Here is a 19,499-nt window from a genome sequence, read left to right as displayed (position 1 = left end):
TGTATATTAACCACCAACATATATAGAACTATTGTAGAAGTCCCCTTTATCTGTTGTAGTCTTGCAACGGTTTCTTTTACCAACGGCAATATAACCGTTGCATTATGCGCTAGCAACACTGGATAAGGCAACACATCTCAAACCGTTGGTAAAGACACAAACAACGCATATATGGGCTTTTAGATACCGAAAAAGCGTTGCTATAGTGGGGGTCTTGTTGTAGTGATCATGCACACAAAAACAACATCGTGGACTACCCACCCACCTTCGCTTTATCAAGTTGTCCTTGGTAAGGATCACTTGCTTGTGTACAAACCACATAAAGATTTTAATACGCAAGGGGACCTTCACCTTCCAAATATGTAGGGATCTTGGGATTGGGCCAGAGTTAATGAGATCCATATAAAATGATTTAACCGTGAACACACTGTTGCTTGTTAGTTTCTAGATAAAAGAATCAGGTTGGTCAGATAATTGAACATCCATTAACCGTCTAACCAAGTGTAGCCAGGAATTCCAACGTTCCCCGACTAGAGATCTCCTAAACTGTATATCTAAGGGTACCTCTTGTAAGATATTGGCCACGTAATCTTCTTTACGTTGAACAATATTATATAAGGTGGGGTATTGCAGTGCTAGAGGCTCGTCCCCTAGCCACGTATCTTCTCAAAATCTTGTTGTCAACCCATTGCCAACACAGAATTTGGCCCTTCGAAAGAACAAATCTTTCGTTCTCATGAGTCCCTTTCAGAAAGGAGAATCTATAGGTCTTGCGGCAAGTTGGGCTAAGGTTTTTGAGTATAAATATTTGTTTCGTAGTATCTCAGCCCACATACCATCATGTTCTACTGACAACCGATATAACCATTTACTCATTAAGCATTTATTCTTAATCTCTAGGTTTTCAATGCCAAGACCACCCTGGTCCTTGGGTCTGCAAATGATATCCCACCTAGCCAATCGGTATTTCTTCTTTATGTCATCTGACTGCCAGAAGAATCTAGATCGATAGAAATCAAGTCTCTTCCATACCCCCTTAGGTACTTCGAAGAAAGATAACTGGAACATTGGCATACTAGTTAATACTGAATTAATTAGAACTAACCGACCTCCATACGACATTAGCTTGCCCTTCCAGCAGCTAAGTTTTCTTTTCAAATCGATCGTCGATACATTTCCATTCTTTATTAGTCAGCTTTCGATGATGAATGGGAATGCCCAGATAACTAAAAGGCATAGATCCCAATTCACATCCAAACAATTGTTTATATGTCTCTTGTTCTTCTTTGGCTCTCCCAAAACAGAACAATTCGCTCTTATGGAAATTAATTTTTAATCCCGACAATTGTTCAAAAAGACATAGCACTAGTTTCATGTTTCTGGCCTTTGAGAGATCATGATCCATGAAAAGGATAGTATCGTCGGCATATTGTAAGATGGAAACTCCCCCATCAACGAGATGTGGTACTAGTCCACCTACGCGACCTTTCTCTTTGGCCCTTCCAATGAGAATGGCTAACATATCTGCTACTATATTGAATAGGAGCGGAGACATCGAATAACCTTGTCTCAGACCCTTATGAGTCTGAAAGTAGTGACCTATATCATCGTTAACCCTAACTCCGACACTACCTTTTTGGACTAGGGAATCCACCTAATTCCTCCACATGTCGTTGAAACCCTTCATGCGCATTGCCTGCTGAAGGAACGACCACTTGACTTTATCGTATGCCTTTTCAAAATCTACTTTGAAGATAACCCCATCTAGTTTCTTCGAGTGGATTTCGTTTAGAGTTTCGTGTAAGACAACCACCCCTTATAGGATATGTCGTCCTGGCATGAAAGCCGTCTGACTTGGTTGCACCACCGAGTGTGCGATCCGTGTCAATATATTAGTCCCCACTTTGGTGAAAATTTTGAAACTCACATTTAATAGGCATATCGGTCTGAACTGCTCAATGTGAATTGCTTCCGCTTTCTTCGGTAAGAGTGTAATTGATACGTCTCCAACGTATCTATAATTTTTGATTGCTCCATGCTATATTATCTTCTGTTTTGGACATTATTGGGCTTTGTTATCCACTTTTATATTATTTTTGGGACTAACCTATTAACTGGAGGCCCAGCCCAGAATTGCTGTTTTTTTGCCTACTTCAGAGTTTCGCAGAAAAAGAATATCAAACGGAGTCCAAACGGAATGAAACCTTCGGGAACGTAATTTCCGGAACGAACATGATCCAGGAGACTTGGACCCTACATCAAGGAATCTTCCAGGAAGCCACAAGGTAGGGGGCGCGCCTACCCCCCCTGGGCGCGACCTCCACCCTCGTGGGCCCCACGTTGCTCCACCGATGTACTTCTTCCTCCTATATATACCTACGTACCACCAAACGATCAGATACGGAGCCAAAAACCTAATTCCACCACCGCAACCTTCTGTACCCACGAGATCCCATCTTCGGGCCTGTTCCGGAGCTCCGCCGGAAGGGGCATCGATCACGGAGGGCTTCTACATCAACACCATAGCCTCTCCGATGAAGTGTGAGTAGTTTACCTCAGACCTTCGGGTCCATAGTTATTAGCTAGATGGCTTCTTCTCTCTTTTTGGATCTCAATACAATGTTCTCCCCCTCTCTCGTGGAGATCTATTCGATGTAATCTTCTTTTGCAGTGTGTTTGTTGAGACCGATGAATTGTGGGTTTATGATCAAGTTTATCTATGAACAATATTTGAATCTTCTGAATTCTTTTATGTATGATTGGTTATCTTTGCAAGTCTCTTCGAATTATCAGTTTGGTTTGGCCTACTAGATTGATCTTTCTTGCAATGGGAGAAGTGCTTAGCTTTGGGTTCAATCTTGCGGTGTCCTTTCCCAGTGACAGTAGGGGCAGCAAGGCACGTATTGTATTGTTGCCATCGAGGATAACAAGATGGGTTTTTTATCATATTGCATGAATTTATCCCTCTACATCATGTCATCTTGCTTAAGGCGTTACTCTGTTCCTATGAACTTAATACTCTAGATGCATGCTGGATAGCGGTCGATGTGTGGAGTAATAGTAGTAGATGCAGGCAGGAGTCGGTCTACTTGTCTCGGACGTGATGCCTATATACATGATCATACCTAGATATTCTCATAACTATGCTCAATTGTGTCAATTGCTCAACAGTAATTTGTTCACCCACCGTAAAATACTTATGCTCTTGAGAGAAGCCACTAGTGAAACCTATGGCCCCCGGGTCTATCTTCATCATATTAATCTTCCAACACTTAGTTATTTCCGTTGCTTTTTACTTTGCTATTATTTTACTTTGCATCTTTATCATAAAAATACCAAAAATATTATCCTATCATATCTATCAGATCTCACTCTCGTAAGTGACCGTGTAGGGATTGACAACCCCTTATCGCGTTGGTTGCGAGGATTTATTTGTTTTGTGTAGGTGCGAGAGACTCGCGCGTAGCCTCCTACTGGACTGATACCTTGGTTCTCAAAAACTGAGGGAAATACTTATGCTACTTTGCTACATCACCCTTTCCTCTTCAAGGGAAAACCAATGCAGTGCTCAAGAGGTAGCAAGAAGGATTTCTGGCGCCGTTGCCGGGGAGGTCTACGCAAAAGTCAACATACCAAGTACCCATCACAAACCCTTATCTCCCGCATTACATTATTTGCCATTTGCCTCTCGTTTTCCTCTCTCCCACTTCACCTTTGCCGTTTTATTCACCCCTCTTCCGTTCGTCCTTCTGTTTGCTCGTGTTACCATGTGCCTTCTATTTGCTTGCATCTTTGCTTGCTAAAAATCTATTGACATGGATCCACTTAAAGTGTTCTACTTGGATCATCTTCGATCCTTATGCGCTCTTGCTGAAACCCCAACTAGCCTAGTTGATGGGAAATCTTTTGATGAGCATGCTCATTTTGTGCGTCACCGTTTGTCTGTAAGGGAGACTCTTATGGAATCAAATAAACAGATTGCTGTGTTATGCTTGGAATCTTTGTGAAATTTGTGATTTTACTTGTTGCTCTAAGAACCCTAAAAAACACCTTCCCTACCTATGTGAGTTTAATGAAAATGAAATCTTATCTTCTTATGCAAAGGGTGTTTATAGTTACTATGATATCGAACAAATTGAAGAATTTGTTGCTTTTAAGGGTGCTTATGAAGTTGCTTCTTTGATTGAAAAGTATGATATTACTCTCTACGAATCTGAAAATTTTGACATACTTAAATATTGCTACGAAAACTATGCTCATAATGTCTATGTCAAAGAATTTATTGAGAGAATGACCGTTGCTTTGGAAGAAAATAATGATATGCATGAATCTATAGATAATGATGATTAAGATGATTTGATTGAAATATCCCTTGATGAACGTGATGCTTGCTATTCTTGTGGCCATGATGCCAATATTTATGAAGATGAATTTGCTATAGTTCCTTATGTTAAAAATGAGATTGTTGCTATTGCACCCATGCTTGATAGTTCCCTCGATGAAAAGCATGATTTCAATGATTTTACTATAAATTCTCTTGATGTCAATTGTGCTAATAATATGCAAAACCCTAAGCTTGGGGATGCTAGTTTTGCTATGTCTACTACTTGTTGCAATGATCATGATTGGGGTGATTCTTCTTATGATCTTGAAAATTTATTTAATCCCCATGATGAATATGAGATTGATAATATTGTTTGCAATAGTATTGAAAGTGGGTTTCGAAGAGTGTCAACTTTAGATCCCACATATTTGGAGAATATTCAATCTTATGAAATTTTAGATAAAAGTGGGTTTGGAGAGGTCATGACTTTAGTTAATGTTAATCCCACTATTTCGGAAGAGTGCCAACTTTGCATGCATGTGGATCGTGTTGAAAATATTTTATGTGATAGCTATTTTGTTGAATTTGCTTATGATCCCACATGTAATTATTATGAGAGAGGAAAATATGGTCATAGAAATTTTCATGATAATAAATTACCTCTCGTTATGTTGAGATCGCTATTGTTTCTTTCTACTTCCTTGCATACGCTAGTTTTTGCTTGTTATGATCATTTGTTTGCCTATAAGATTCCTATGCATAGGAAGTATGTTAGACTTAGATGTGTTTGTCACGTGTTTCATGATGCTCTCTTTGTGCTTCAATTCTTGTCTTTCATGTGAGCATCGTTGAAATCTTATGCCTAGCTAGGGGCGTTAAACGATAGCGCTTGTTGGGAGGCAACCCAACTTTATTTTTAGTTTTTTGATTTTTGCTTCTGTTTAGGAATAAATATTTGTCATAGCCTCTGGTTAGATGTGTTTTTATGTTTTAATTAGTGTTTGTGCCAAGTTAAACCTATAGGATCTTCTTGGATGATAGTTATTTGATCTTGCAGAAAATTCCAGAAACTTTCTGTTCACGAAAACAATTGTTAAAAATCACCAGAACGTGATAAAATATTGATTCCAATTGCCGCTGCTCAATAAACAAATTTTCTAGGTCTTCCTATTTTGGCTGATTTTTTGGAGTTCCAGAAGTTTGCGTTAGTTACAGATTACTACAGACTGTTCTGTTTTTGACAGATTCTGTTTTTCGTGTGTTGTTTGCTTATTTTGATGAATCTATGGCTAGTAAAATAGTTTATAAACCATAGAGAAGTTGGAATACAGTAGGTTTAACACCAATATAAATAAAGAATGAGTTCATTACAGTACCTTGAAGTGGTCTTTTGTTTTCTTTCGCTAACGGAGCTCACGAGATTTTCTGCTGAGTTTTGTGTTGTGAAGTTTTCAAGTTTTGGGTGAAAGATTTGATGGATTATGGAACAAGGAGTGGCAAGAGCCTAAGCTTGGGGATGCCCATGGCACCCCCAAGATAATCTAAGGACACCAAAAAGCCAAAGCTTGGGGATGCCCCGGAAGGCATCCCCTCTTTCGTCTACTTCCATCGGTAACTTTACTTGGAGCTATATTTTTATTCACCACATGATATGTGTTTTGCTTGGAGCGTCTTGTATGATTTGAGTCTTTGTTTTTAGTTTACCACAATCATCCTTGCTGTACACACCTTTTGAGAGAGACACACATGATTCGGAAATTATTAGAATACTCTATGTGCTTCACTTATATCTTTTGAGTTATATAGTTTTTGCTCTAGTACTTCACTTATATCTTTTAGAGCACGGTGGTGGATTTGTTTTATAGAAACTATTGATCTCTCATGCTTCACTTAGATTATTTTGAGAGTCTTAAATAGCATGGTAATTTGCTTAAATAATCCTAATATGCTAGGTATTCAAGATTAGTAAAAACTTTCTTATGAGTGTGTTGAATACTAAGAGAAGTTTGATGCTTGATGATTGTTTTGAGACATGGAGGTAGTGATATTAAAGTTGTGCTAGTTGAGTAGTTGTGAATTTGAGAAATACTTGTGTTGAAGTTTGCAAGTCCCGTAGCATGCACGTATGGTAAACGTTATGTAACAAATTTGAAACATGAGGTGTTCTTTGATTGTCCTCCTTATGAGTGGCGGTCGGGGACGAGCGATGGTCTTTTCCTACCAATCTATCCCCCTAGGAGCATGCGCGTAGTGCTTGGTTTTTGATGACTTGTAGATTTTTGCAATAAGTATGTGAGTTCTTTATGACTAATGTTGAGTCCATGGATTATACGCACTCTCACCTTTCCACCATTGCTAGCCTCTTCGGTACCGTGCATTGCCCTTTCTCACATTGAGAGTTGGTGCAAACTTCGCCGGTGCATCCAAACCCCGTGATATGATACGCTCTTTCACACATAAACCTCCTTATATCTTCCTCAAAACAGCCACCATACCTACCTATTATGGCATTTCCATAGCCATTCCGAGATATATTGCCATGCAACTTTCCACCATCCCGTTTATCATGACACGTTCATCATTGTCATATTGCTTTGCATGATCATGTAGTTGACATAGTATTTGTGGCAAAGCCACCGTTCATAATTCTTTCATACATGTCACTCTTGGTTCATTGCATATCCCGGTACACCGCCGGAGGCATTCATATAGAGTCATACTTTGTTCTAGTATCGAGTTGTAATCATTGAGTTGTAAATAAATAGAAATGTGATGATCATCATTTTCTAGAGCATTGTCCCAAGTGAGGAATAAAAAAAAGAGAGAAAGGCCATAAAAAAGAGAAGGCCCAAAAAAATGAGAGAAAAAGAGAGAAGGGACAATGTTACTATCCTTTTACCACACTTGTGCTTCAAAGTAGCACCATAATCTTCATGATAGAGAGTCTCTTGTTTTGTCACTTTCATATACTAGTGGGAATTTTTCATTATAGAACTTGGCTTGTATATTCCAACAATGGGCCTCCTCAAGTGCCCTAGGTCTTCGTGAGCAAGCAAGTTGGATGCACACCCACTTAGTTTCTTTTGTTGAGCTTTCATATATTTATAGCTCTAGTGCATCCGTTGCATGGCAATCCCTACTCCTTGCATTAACATCAATCGATGGGCATCTCCATAGCTCATTGATTAGCCTCGTTGATGTGAGACTTTCTCCTTTTTTGTCTTCTCCACATAACCCCCATCATCATATTCTATTCCACCCATAGTGCTATGTCCATGGCTCACGCTCATGTATTGCGTGAAGGTTTATAAAGTTTGAGATTACTAAAGTATGAAACAATTGCTTGGCTTGTCATCGGGGTTGTGCATGATGAGAGCATTCTTGTGTGACGAAAATGGAGCATGACTAAACTATATGATTTTGTAGGGATGAACTTTCTTTGGCCATGTTATTTTGAGCGGACATAATTGCTTAGTTAGTATGCTTGAAGTATTATTATTTTTATGTCAATATGAACTTTTATCTTGAATCTTTCGGATCTGAATATTCATACCACAATTAAGAAGAATTATATTGAAATTATGCCAAGTAGCACTCCGCATCAAAAATTCTGTTTTTATCATTTACCTACTCGAGGACGAGCAGGAATTAAGCTTGGGGATGCTTGATACGTCTCCAATATAACTATAATTTTTGATTGCTCCATGCTATATTATCTTCTGTTTTGGACATTATTGGGCTTTATTATCTACTTTTATATTATTTTTGGGACTAACCTATTAACCGGAGGCCTAGCCCAGAATTGTTGTTTTTTGCCTATTTCAGAGTTTCGCAGAAAAAGAATATCAAACGGAGTCCAAACGGAATGAAACCTTCGGGAACGTGATTTTCGGAACGAACATGATCGAGGAGACTTGGACCCTACGTCAAGGAAGCTTCCAGGAAGCCACGAGGTAGGGGGCGCGCCTACCCCCCTGGGCGCGCCCTCCACCCTCGTGGGCCCCATGTTGCTCCACCGACGTACTTCTTCCTCCTATATATACATACGTACCCCCAAACGATCAGATACGGAGCCAAAAACCTAATTCCACCGCCGCAACCTTCTGTACCCACGAGATCCTATCTTGGGGCCTGTTCCGGAGCTCCGCCGGAAAGGGCATCGATCATGGAGGGCTTCTACATCAACACCATAGCCTCTCCGATGAAGTGTGAGTAGTTTACCTCAGACCTTCGGGTCCATAGTTATTAGCTAGATGGCTTCTTCTCTCTTTTTGGATCTCAATACAATGTTCTCCCGTCTCTCGTGGAGATCTATTCGATGTAATCTTCTTTTGCGATGTCTTTGTTGAGACCGATGAAATGTGGGTTTATGATCAAGTTTATCTATGAACAATATTTGAATCTTCTGAATTCTTTTATGTATGATTGGTTATCTTTGCAAGTCTCTTCGAATCATCAGTTTGGTTTGGCCTACTAGATTGATCTTTCTTGCAATGGGAGAAGTGCTTAGCTTTGGGTTCAATCTTGCGGTGTCCTTTCCCAGTGACAGTAGGGGCAGCAAGGCACGTATTGTATTGTTGCCATCGAGGATAACAAGATGGGTTTTTTATCATATTGCATGAATTTATCCCTCTACATCATGTCATCTTGCTTAAGGCGTTACTCTGTTCTTATGAACTTAATACTCTAGATGCATGCTGGATAGCGGTCGATGTGTGGAGTAATAGTAGTAGATGCAGGCAGGAGTCGGTCTACTTGTCTCGGAGGTGATGCCTATATACATGATCATACCTAGATATTCTCATAACTATGCTCAATTGTGTCAATTGCTCAACAGTAATTTGTTCACCCACCGTAAAATACTTATGCTCTTGAGAGAAGCCACTAGTGAAACCTATGGCCCCCGGGTCTATCTTCATCATATTAATCTTCCAACACTTAGTTATTTCCGTTGCTTTTTACTTTGCTTTTATTTTACTTTGCATCTTTATCATAAAAATACCAAAAATATTATCCTATCATATCTATAAGATCTCACTCTCGTAAGTGACCGTGTAGGGATTGACAACCCCTTATCGAGTTGGTTGCGAGGATTTATTTGTTTTGTGTAGGTGCGAGGGACTCGCGCGTAGCCTCCTACTGGATTGATACCTTGGTTCTCAAAAACTGAGGGAAATACTTACGCTACTTTGCTGCATCACCCTTTCCTCTTCAAGGGAAAACCAACACAGTGCTCAAGAGGTAGCAGTAATCATACCGAAGTTAAGGTGGAAAAGCTCAAGCTGCCCATTAAAGAAATCTTGAAACATCGGCATAAGATCTTTCTTTACAATATGCCAACATTTCTTATAGAACTCCGCAGGGAACCCATCTAGTCCCGATGCTTTATTCGGTTTCATTTGGGCGATAGCATCGAAAACCTCCTTTTCCGTAAACGGTGCGGATAAGATCTCATTGTCATCCGACCTTAGTTGAGGAATATCCTCTATAACCGACTCATCTAGGGTAACCGCATTAGCTACCGGAGACCCAAAGAGTTGTTTATAGTAGTTGGAAATGTATGCCTTGAGGTTCTCGTGCCCTACAATAGTCCCTTCATCCTGCTCAAGCTGGATTATCTTCTTCTTCCTATGTTTGCCATTTGCAATCATATGGAAAAACTGAGTGTTGTCATCCCCGTGGACAACTTTAAGCACTTTAGCGTGCAAGGCCCATTTCATCTCTTCTTCTCTAAGAAGATTACGTAAGCTCTGTTCAGCCTCAGCTTTAGCAGCCTGCTCAGACGCTTCAAGCAAGATCGATTCAGCTTTAAGATCTAAAGCCTCGATCAACTGTATCAGTCGTTCTTTCTCTTGTTTGTAAAACCCATTTTCATTTCTGGCCCAACCCCTTAGAAATTGTCTCAGATGTCTGATCTTATTTTGCCATCTTTCTAAATGTGATCACCCTTGAACGGGTTTCACCCATTCTCTTGCTACAATGTCAAGAAAGTTTTCTTTTTCAAACCAACTTAGTTCAAAAGAGAAGTTATTTTTGTTCCCAATGTGTGTCGCATCCCCTGAATCTAAAAGCAAGGGAGTGTGATCAGAAATCGCTCTCTGCATCGCGTGTATCGACACTAGTGGGTACTTCTGCTCCCATTCCACACTAGTGAGTACCCTGTCCAGCTTCTCGTATGTTGGAGTAGGCAACGAATTGGCCCATGTGAATTGTCTACCCGGTAGTTCAATCTCCCTCAGATTGAGACTCTCAATCATCATGTTGAACATTAATGACCAACGCTATCGAAGTTGTCATTATTCTTCTCTTCTCTTCTTCGGATAATATTAAAATCTCCTCCGACTAGAATTGGGAGTCTTTCATCCCCGCAGATCCTCACCAGATCAGCTAGGAAGTCAGGCTTAAGTTCAGGTTGGGCTGCTCCATATACAGCTACCAGAGACCAGCGGAAACCATCCACTTTTGACCTCACCCGAAATTTGACCGCAATTCCCCTTGAACCACATTAATCACCTCTAAAGTTTCACACTTAACCCCCACCAAAATCCCATCGGATCTTCCTCTGGGAGGTAACACGTGCCAATCAAAATCAACTCCACCAGTCAAATTTTGGAGGAACTGCGAGGTGAAATTATCTCTTCCCGTCTCAAGAAGTGCAATAAAGTCAAGTTTATGCTCTATATATGTTTCTCCAAGGAATCTTGTTTTAGCCAAGTCTTTAAGACCTCTGCTATTCCAGAAAATTCCTTTCATAGGTCATCATGGAATTTTTTCTTTAGCTTCACCCTAGCACTTCTACATACGGCCGATGTAGGATATACCTTCCTCTTCCAGGAACGCTTAGGTTTTCCAACACCACCTGCACCCCATTTAAGCCGGTGGGATCCAGCCCCGCCGACTGAATGCTTAATTTCGGTACCACACCCTCCGGCTCTGACTCTTCAACCTCACCTTCGACTTCCGAAGTAGGCAAGAGATCATTACAAAAACTCTCCAGGGCCATAATACCTAAGTTGTTAACCTCCTCATCATTCATTGGCCGTACTGCCGCCATATTACGAATAATTTCAGATGCCCGCTCGGCTTCTAAGTCTAACATGTCATTAACAGATTTGGCAACTTCCTTCCCATTAGAACCTAGTGAGACTCCTAGGTCGTTTGCGTTATTTATAATCTCAAGTTCAGTAAAATGCATAATGGAACAAATTTTATTAAATGACATACCTGTAGTCGGCTCGACATCTCGAAGCTTGGCTGCCCTCATAGCACGCCCTGACTGCAAGTCGTCCGCATCCGGTTGTTCCTGGATTCGGTTAAAGATACGCCTACCAGCCGATACCGGATCCACGATCCCACCGAACACAATAACCTCATCAGTAGTCCTCTCCCGCGGCATATGCTCCATGGCCGGACTCCCCCCATCCTGGCGGGTGAAGATGCAGCCGCCGCCACCTCCGTCGGCGCAGCGGAGTGGTCCGCAGAGGGTGTCACTCGAGCCTCTTGCTCGTGAAACCCCGCCGAGGCGCTGAAGCTAGCAGGACCCGCAGGCGAGGGGCTCACCGGCCATGGGCTGTCAGCCGGCGAAGATGTGGCCGCCGCCACCTCCGTGGGCGCAGCGTAGTGGTCGGCAGAGGGTGTCACTCGAGCCTCCCGCTAGCAGGACCTGCCAGCGATGGGCTCACCGGCCGTGGGCCATCAGTCGGGATAGGGATCGGCCCCAAGACCTCCTGTCTCGGTGTGGCCCCCATCGTCGCGGTTCCTGGTGCATCAACGACGACATCCAGCCCCAAAGACTGCTGCCCCAAAACCCCCTCATCTGAAGGAGAAGACCCGTGTGTCGGTAGCGATGGCAACAAAGTTTCGGAAGGATCTTCAGACTCTACCCTGTGGCTCAAAAGGCGACTAGGTGCAGAAGATGCTCCAAAAGAACCAAACCGCAGTGAGTTCGTTTGCATCGGCGTTGAGGCACCTTTAGCAGGCTCAGGTGCCCTCTCAGACTGTCCATCATTACTCTTAGGCACGTCCCGGGGACCTAGGTCAGGCGTCTTATCCTTCCCCCCCGCTGCCCCGTCACCCTCTGTCGTGTCCATGTCCTGATGACCATCCTCCTTCTGGAACATAGGTACATCCTCAAACTCGACATCTAGGGTGTATGTGACTCCTTTATATGTCCATTTAACCACATCTAGTACATCCGCAATACTAACCACACTGACAAGAAGTCTCGCAACACCATTTGCGAGAGTGAAAGGCATGTCAACCTTCTCCGTCTTGCCAATCAGAGACCCAATGCTCCATGTTACAAGAAAATGATTAAGATGTTTAGGTGGTGCTAGTAAAGCGAACCCAAACCTGAGTCAAAGATGTTAAGTAGCAGTAGCGCCGGGCAAGAGCCCCACGCTACTGTTAAGTAGCAGTAGCGCCGGGCAAGAGCACACGCTACAGGTATGTTTTAGTAGCAGCGCCGGTTGACATAAAACACGTTGTTGCTAAGTGGGCCATACGGTAGCCTCGGGTCAAGCCATAGTAGCAGTGCGGGGTATACTACACGTGCTGCAACTAACCATGTAGCAGTAGTGCGGGTCATGTACTCATCGTTGCTACTATCTACACGTATAGCCATCCTGCTAGCCTCACTTACTAGTAGCACTTGTCACCTACCCGCGATGTAGGTAACTCGGTAGCAGTAGCGCGGGCCCATTTCCCCATGCTACCGCTAAACCACGTTATCCTCTTCCGCGTCAGCCCTCACTATCCCCCTCACTCTTCCTCTCCACTCTCTCTCGCCACCGGCCCTTCCCTCCCTCTCCCTCTCCACTCTCTCTCGCCACCGGCCCTCCCCCTCGCGGGTCTGCCCTTTCCCCCGCCGCCGGTCCTCAATCCGCCTTCCCTGAGCCCGTCGTCATCCTCGGTGGTGGTGGAGGACCTCTCTGCCGTCAGTCCTCACCCCCCCCGCCGCCGCCAGGCCCCGCTGCCTCTCTCCGTCGTCCTCAACCCCCTCCGTCGTCACGCCGTTCCAAGTCCCCTCCGTCGTAGACAGTTAATAGGACATTGAACCCGAGTTAATTGGACATTGAACCCGAGTTAATTGATATAGCTAATTGCCTAAACTAGAAGAAATATTATTGCTACCGGTTCGGGTACATATCCTAATAGCTCAAGGCTAAACCATAACTAGAAGAAAACATAATAGCTCAAGGCTAAACCATAACTACTAATTGTTACCCTAGCTAATTGCCTAAATTAAGAACATCATCGCCTTTCAACTTTCCCTCACATGTTTAAACAAACCATCTTTTGACTTACCCACCACCATTGGTAGGTCTAGATACTGTTCCGATAGGGTTTCCGAATCAATACCCACCACCACTTTGTACTATTTAGACATGTGTATGTGTATGGACATGTTGATCTTGAGCTGCTGTGTATGTGGTGCCAAAGATGGCCACATATGTCTCTTTCTATTGCAGGGAAACTCCGAGTGGCCTATGTTTTGCGGAATGTTGATTCATTTCCGTTCCGGTAAATTTCAGGCGCTCGATGTGTCCTGTTTTTAGCAAAGGTCGTGCCAAAATTTTCCGTGAATTTTGGCATGACTTGTGCTAGAAAGTAGGACATATCGAGTGCCCCTGATTTCCCAAAACCGGAATTAAACGACATTCCAGCAAAACATCAAACTCATGTATCTTTTTGAAGATTTCAATAATTTTTCACTAAGTTTATTCCAGAAAGACATAACATAAAACATGATGATTGAATCAAGTAACACAATGACGCAAACCAGCGCATGCCGAGGAGCGAGATGGAAAAGAGGAAGGCGAGACACAACTGACGCGCACACACATGGCATAGTTCCCTAGCACGGCTCGGCTAAAATCACGAAACACGACGTGCGGAGGCTGGAGGGGGAGGAGGAACACGCGTGTATGTGCTCTCTTCTTAAGCTTTTAGCTAGTGGTGCGTGGAACAACTCACCTTTTAAGTTGGTCTTACACATCCTTCACAAGCGTGGTGGGACTAAACTTTTTACTCAGCCATATGGGACTCTAAGATTTACTATGAATTATTGACAATATTCTGAAATATTAAACGGGCTACGCCTAATAATTTCGACATATCCTTTCAATACAAAATTTATATATCTGATTGAAGACAGAAACACTCATGTATTTATTTTATTTTTGAATTTTAGGCTCATGTATTTTCAGATAAAAATACTCATGTATTTTTTTCCTTTTGAGCGGAAGAAAACAATTGCAGTAAAATGAAGCAGATGTCTGGCTTGCAAAAGGCCAACACGGAGGCGGAGGCCTGCATGCACGCCGGCTTGTTGTTGTCCTCTCCCTTGGCGCCAAACAACCAAGAGAATAGAATGGAAGCTCCCTCCGAGCAGAGCACCAAAGCATTTCTTTCTTCCGATCCTCCAGCACTCATCTTCTACTGCCCATGGACATGGACGGTCCCGACGGCTGGGTCTGGGTGCGCCGGCCGGCGGAGGAGGAAGCGTGGCAGCCATGGACGTCCGAGGAGCGGCCGCTCAAGGTGGTGTTCTCGTCGCCGGCCGAGTACTTCACGGACGCGGCGCCCATCGGCAACGGCAGCCTCGGCGCCATGGTTTGGGGCGGGGTCTCCTCCGACAAGCTCCAGCTTAACCGTCCGTGATTCACTAACCCACTTGCTTCATGAGACGAAACTGTTATTGTGTGAGTTCAGAGTTGTAGATCAAGGGTGCCTTGTTTTCTGAAAAAATGTCAAACTGAGTGTGAAATGCATGAATTAGATTTACCTTTGGTATATTGCTCGTGCCCCCGTCTGGTCGCCCGCCAGGTGTTCGACAAAATGCACCGAGCGCTGCGCGGGGTCCCTGCATAACCCCCTCGCCTTAACGTTGTGAAATTCAATTCGGCTATGCCATGATTTGATGTTTTAAAGATAGGGGACAGAAATGATGTGCTAAACTCTTTCTACTGCCAGATGATACGCTATGGACCGGCGTGCCAGGGAACTACACTGACCCAAAGGGGCCGGGTGTTCTTGCCGAGGTGAGGCAATTGGTCGACCAAGGAAGGTTCGCAGACGCCACGGCTTCAGCCAAGGGCCTTTTCGGTGGACAGTCCGAGGTATGTTGCCTTTAGTTTTGCCTTTTAAAATATATATTCTTTTGCTGGCTAAATACAGTACCCCAATACATCTGAACTGTGAAACTGATGATATTGCTAATGATACATACTTGGGTTTACACTGCTTTATTGATACTTTGATTCTTGTTCTGAAGGTATACCAACCTCTTGGTGACTTAAACATCGAGTTCAGCACCTCGGATGGGGTGTATGATTCTTACAAAAGAGAGCTTGATCTACATACGGCGACTGCTCTGGTCACATACAACATCGGGGGAGTGCAGTACACTAGGGAGCACTTCTGCTCGAATCCACATCAAGTCATCGTCACCAGGTTCTCAGCAAGCACACCAGGCCATGTCTCCTGCACACTGTCCTTAAGCAGTCAGTTAAGCCACAGCGTCACTGTAACCAATGAAAACGAGATGATCATGGAAGGTATATGTCCAGGTCAGAGGCCTGCGATGAGAGAAAACGGCGGCGATAATGCAACTGGCATTAAGTTTACAGCTGCTCTGGGATTGCAGATGGGTGGGAGCGCGGCAAAAGTTACAGTGCAGAATGACCAAAAGTTGAAGCTTGACAGTGCAGATTGGGTTGTTTTCATAGTTGCCGCTGCATCCTCTTTTGATGGGCCACTTGTTAATCCTGCAGACTCTAAACTAGACCCCACATCTCTAGCTCTCAGTACACTGAATAACAGCAGGAACTTCACATTTGATCAACTTAAAGCAGCCCATTTGGATGATTATCAGAGCCTTTTTAACCGCGTGACCTTGCAACTTTCACGAGGATTGAACGACGCATGCTCTTTGGTGACTCGGAAAGATAGACCAGAACAAGTTTCTGAAGACATCAGGGCATCAGCGGATAGGGTGAAAAGTTTTAGTAGTGATGAGGATCCTTCTCTGGTTGAACTCTTATTTCAGTATGGTCGCTATCTCCTCATTTCCTGTTCTCGGCCTGGAACTCAGGTTTCTAATCTGCAAGGAATCTGGAGCCAAGATATTGCACCTGAGTGGGAGTAAGAGCTTTCTGTGCCTTATTATTTTTCTATTGCCTCAAACGTTCATTTGTTGATCTTAGTTTTCTAAATTTTTTTCAGTTGGTTCTATGCTAAGTCAGAAGTATTTAATGTAGTCATTGCAGGGTACATAATGTGTACTATATGAATGTAGTATTGTATTGTTGGAAGTACTTACGTACTCAAATTTATGATGTTATTTTCATGAATCCTCTATTCCTGTAGTACACAAACTCTAGCTATAATTAGTACGGCTTGATCTCTATATATGGATTAAATATCTGAAGTAACAGGCTGGTTACTGACTTCCAAGCGGTACTGTAGTATTTATAATTCTGTATGCTGTTTTGGCCTGTTTTTTTATTGATTTAGCTAGCACCCCCCTCATATAAGTTACTGTGTGTAATAAATTCTATAAAATATAAAGAACATATGGACACTGTTTTTATTTGATAGATCAATTGCAATTCTGGACTGATCAAGTTCAACTTTAATTTCAAGGGTCAACATTAACACAATATGTTGAACACTTTACCTGCTTTTCTTTTCAGTGCAGCTCCTCATCTGAACATAAATCTACAGATGAATTACTGGCCAGCACTTCCTTGCAACCTTAGAGAATGCCAAGAACCATTATTTGATTTCCTGGGATCACTTGCGGTTAACGGGACTGAAACAGCAAAAGTAAGTCTGGCTCTGATTACCCAGGATTGGAGCTGATGAAACATGTTCAACATATTGACAGTTATTGCAACTTGTGCGAGAAGTGACTGTGCACAAAGTGTTAAGTTAGTCTAGATGTATATGTCATACTGTAATATCTTCATGTTATTCTTTTCTCGGTACTTTGGACCATGCTGCAGTAAAATCTGGTACTCTGTTCCGTTCAAACAATCAGTGCCATTTATTCCATTTCGTAGAAATATTGAAGTTAAATTTCAGAAGCCTATTTCCTTTGGCTTACTTACCGTGGGAGCTATGTCACTGTGGCAGGTCAATTACCAAGCAGGTGGATGGGTAACACATCATGTGTCGGATATATGGGCAAAATCGTCGGCGTTCCTTAAGAATCCAAAGCATGCTGTGTGGCCTATGGGTGGAGCCTGGCTTTGCACACACCTATGGGAGCACTACCAGTTTTCAATGGACAAAGTAGGCACCAAATCGTTGTACTACTCTCTTATTTTAGTTCACTCTCCAGTGATGTTGTTGTACCCCAAACTTTGGTCATACAGAATTAAAACAATAATCTTCAAACTTGTTAGGAAAAATAGTTATTTGGTGGTTCGAAGGTGTGAAATATTTACTGTCTTGTAAGATATTTTTCAGGACTTTTTGGAAAACACGGCATATCCATTGCTGGAAGGCTGTGCCAACTTTCTGGTTGACTGGCTGATTGAAGGACCTGGAGGTTATCTGGAAACCAATCCTTCAACTTCTCCGGAGCATGCTTTCGTAGCTCCTGATGGTAAGCCCGCAAGCGTGAGTTTCTCGACAACGATGGACATCTCAATCATCCGGGAGGTTTTCCTTGCAGTCCTTGAATCTGCGGAGGTAATTAAGCGACAGTCACTTGTAGTAACTAATTTGAGTACCATGGAGTAATTACACATGTATGTACTTTAACCGGTCAATTGTGTAGCTTCTCGGAAAATCTGATATTGATTTGGTTGAGAGAATCAAGAAAGCGCTCCCAAGACTTCCTCCCATACAAATTGCAAGAGATCGTACCGTGATGGAATGGGTAGGTGCTCATACTAAGCTGCCCTTTTTTCTCCGTTTTTACGTACTCTGTGTTGTAAAATGATTTGTGTCATACATGTTAATGCAGGCACTGGATTTTAAGGACCCAGAAGTCCAACATAGGCACCTGTCGCATCTCTTTGGACTTTACCCTGGACATACTATAGCCATGGATAATGACCCTGATGTTTGTGAAGCTGTTGCCAATAGCCTTTATAAAAGAGGTTAGCTCAGCTCATAAGTTGAACACATCTGACTACTATTTCTCAATTTCTCTCATCAAGTAGTACTAAGTTAGTCCCCCGTCTACTTGACAGGTGAAGATGGCCCCGGATGGTCAACTACATGGAAAATGGCCTTGTGGGCGCGTCTTCTGAACAGTGAAAATGCATACAGGATGGTTCTAAAGCTGATCACCCTGGTTCCTCCTGGTGGTAAGGTTGAGTTTGAAGGAGGACTGTATACCAATCTGTGGACAGCACACCCACCATTCCAAATCGACGCAAACTTCGGGTACGTCAACCTCCCAACGCCTTGCCATGGCATCTGATTCTGATCCGAGTCTTTCTAGAAACTGGAGAAGCATTTCTGATGCTGCACTTTCTGTTCTGACAGATTTGCAGCTGCCATTGCCGAGATGTTGATCCAGAGCACACAGAGTGACCTCTACTTGCTCCCCGCTCTGCCGCGAGACAAGTGGCCCATGGGCAGTGTCAAAGGGCTGAAGGCCCGCGGTGATGTGACCGTCGACATCCGCTGGAAGGAAGGGGAGCTCCATGAAGCACTGCTATGGTCGTCAAATAATCAAAATTTAGTCGCAAGGCTGCATTACGGCAAAGAGGTTGCCGCCGTGACGCTTCGCCATGGTATCGTTTACAAGTTTGGTAGCGGATTGCGATGTCTGGAAACATGGCCACTCTCCAGATGAATGTCCCGTCCGTGCATTTTATTTGTATTGGATATCTGCTACTGCTGCTGCTCCTTCTTCAGCTTTTATTTATACTTTTCCAGGAAGCAAGGTTAGAATTAGTTGAAGATTGTTAGGATGTGATATATCACACCACAAAGAGTTGTAATGAGAATATGAAATGGGGAGTTTCTTAAATGACTAATTTTTTTCTTCAATTTAAAGGTTTGTTTAATAATCTCAAGATTTTAGGAAAAATATTTGAGAGTCAAGTTTTCCCAACTCGAAGCACCCAAATCCAAGTCAAGGGGAAGGCTAACAACATCTACATGCATACTCTTCGTTCACACACACTTACTTTTGAAAATAATAGCTTTCGAT

General features: G+C 42.9%; 1 protein-coding gene across 1 annotated transcript; it reads left to right on the top strand.

The window, feature by feature from the left end:
- The first annotated feature begins 14,698 nt into the window (after positions 1-14,698).
- Positions 14,699-19,298, top strand: LOC123100592 (alpha-L-fucosidase 2-like). Its single transcript, XM_044522497.1, has 10 exons — positions 14,699-14,978; positions 15,299-15,444; positions 15,600-16,468; positions 17,020-17,152; positions 17,462-17,620; positions 17,798-18,022; positions 18,111-18,212; positions 18,300-18,435; positions 18,529-18,724; positions 18,827-19,298. The coding sequence occupies exons 1-10, from the start codon at positions 14,771-14,773 to the stop codon at positions 19,137-19,139; spliced, it is 2,487 nt and encodes an 828-aa protein (XP_044378432.1). The 5' UTR covers positions 14,699-14,770; the 3' UTR covers positions 19,140-19,298.
- The last annotated feature ends 201 nt before the right edge of the window (positions 19,299-19,499 follow it).

The sequence above is a fragment of the Triticum aestivum genome, chromosome 4D (assembly GCF_018294505.1).
Source record: "Triticum aestivum cultivar Chinese Spring chromosome 4D, IWGSC CS RefSeq v2.1, whole genome shotgun sequence".
In the NCBI taxonomy this organism is placed as follows: domain Eukaryota; kingdom Viridiplantae; phylum Streptophyta; class Magnoliopsida; order Poales; family Poaceae; genus Triticum; species Triticum aestivum.
Note: the sequence above shows the minus strand (reverse complement) of the source record. Positions and strands in the feature narration are given on the sequence as shown.

Excerpts from the sequence above, each read along its gene's own strand:
- LOC123100592 (XM_044522497.1), top strand. The coding sequence starts at position 14,771 with ATGGACATGGACGGTCCCGACGGCTGGGTCTGGGTGCGCCGGCCGGCG. Across the intron at positions 15,445-15,599 it reads TTTTCGGTGGACAGTCCGAG|GTATACCAACCTCTTGGTGA; the intron begins GTATGTTGCCTT and ends CTTGTTCTGAAG. Across the intron at positions 18,725-18,826 it reads CAAATCGACGCAAACTTCGG|ATTTGCAGCTGCCATTGCCG; the intron begins GTACGTCAACCT and ends CTGTTCTGACAG.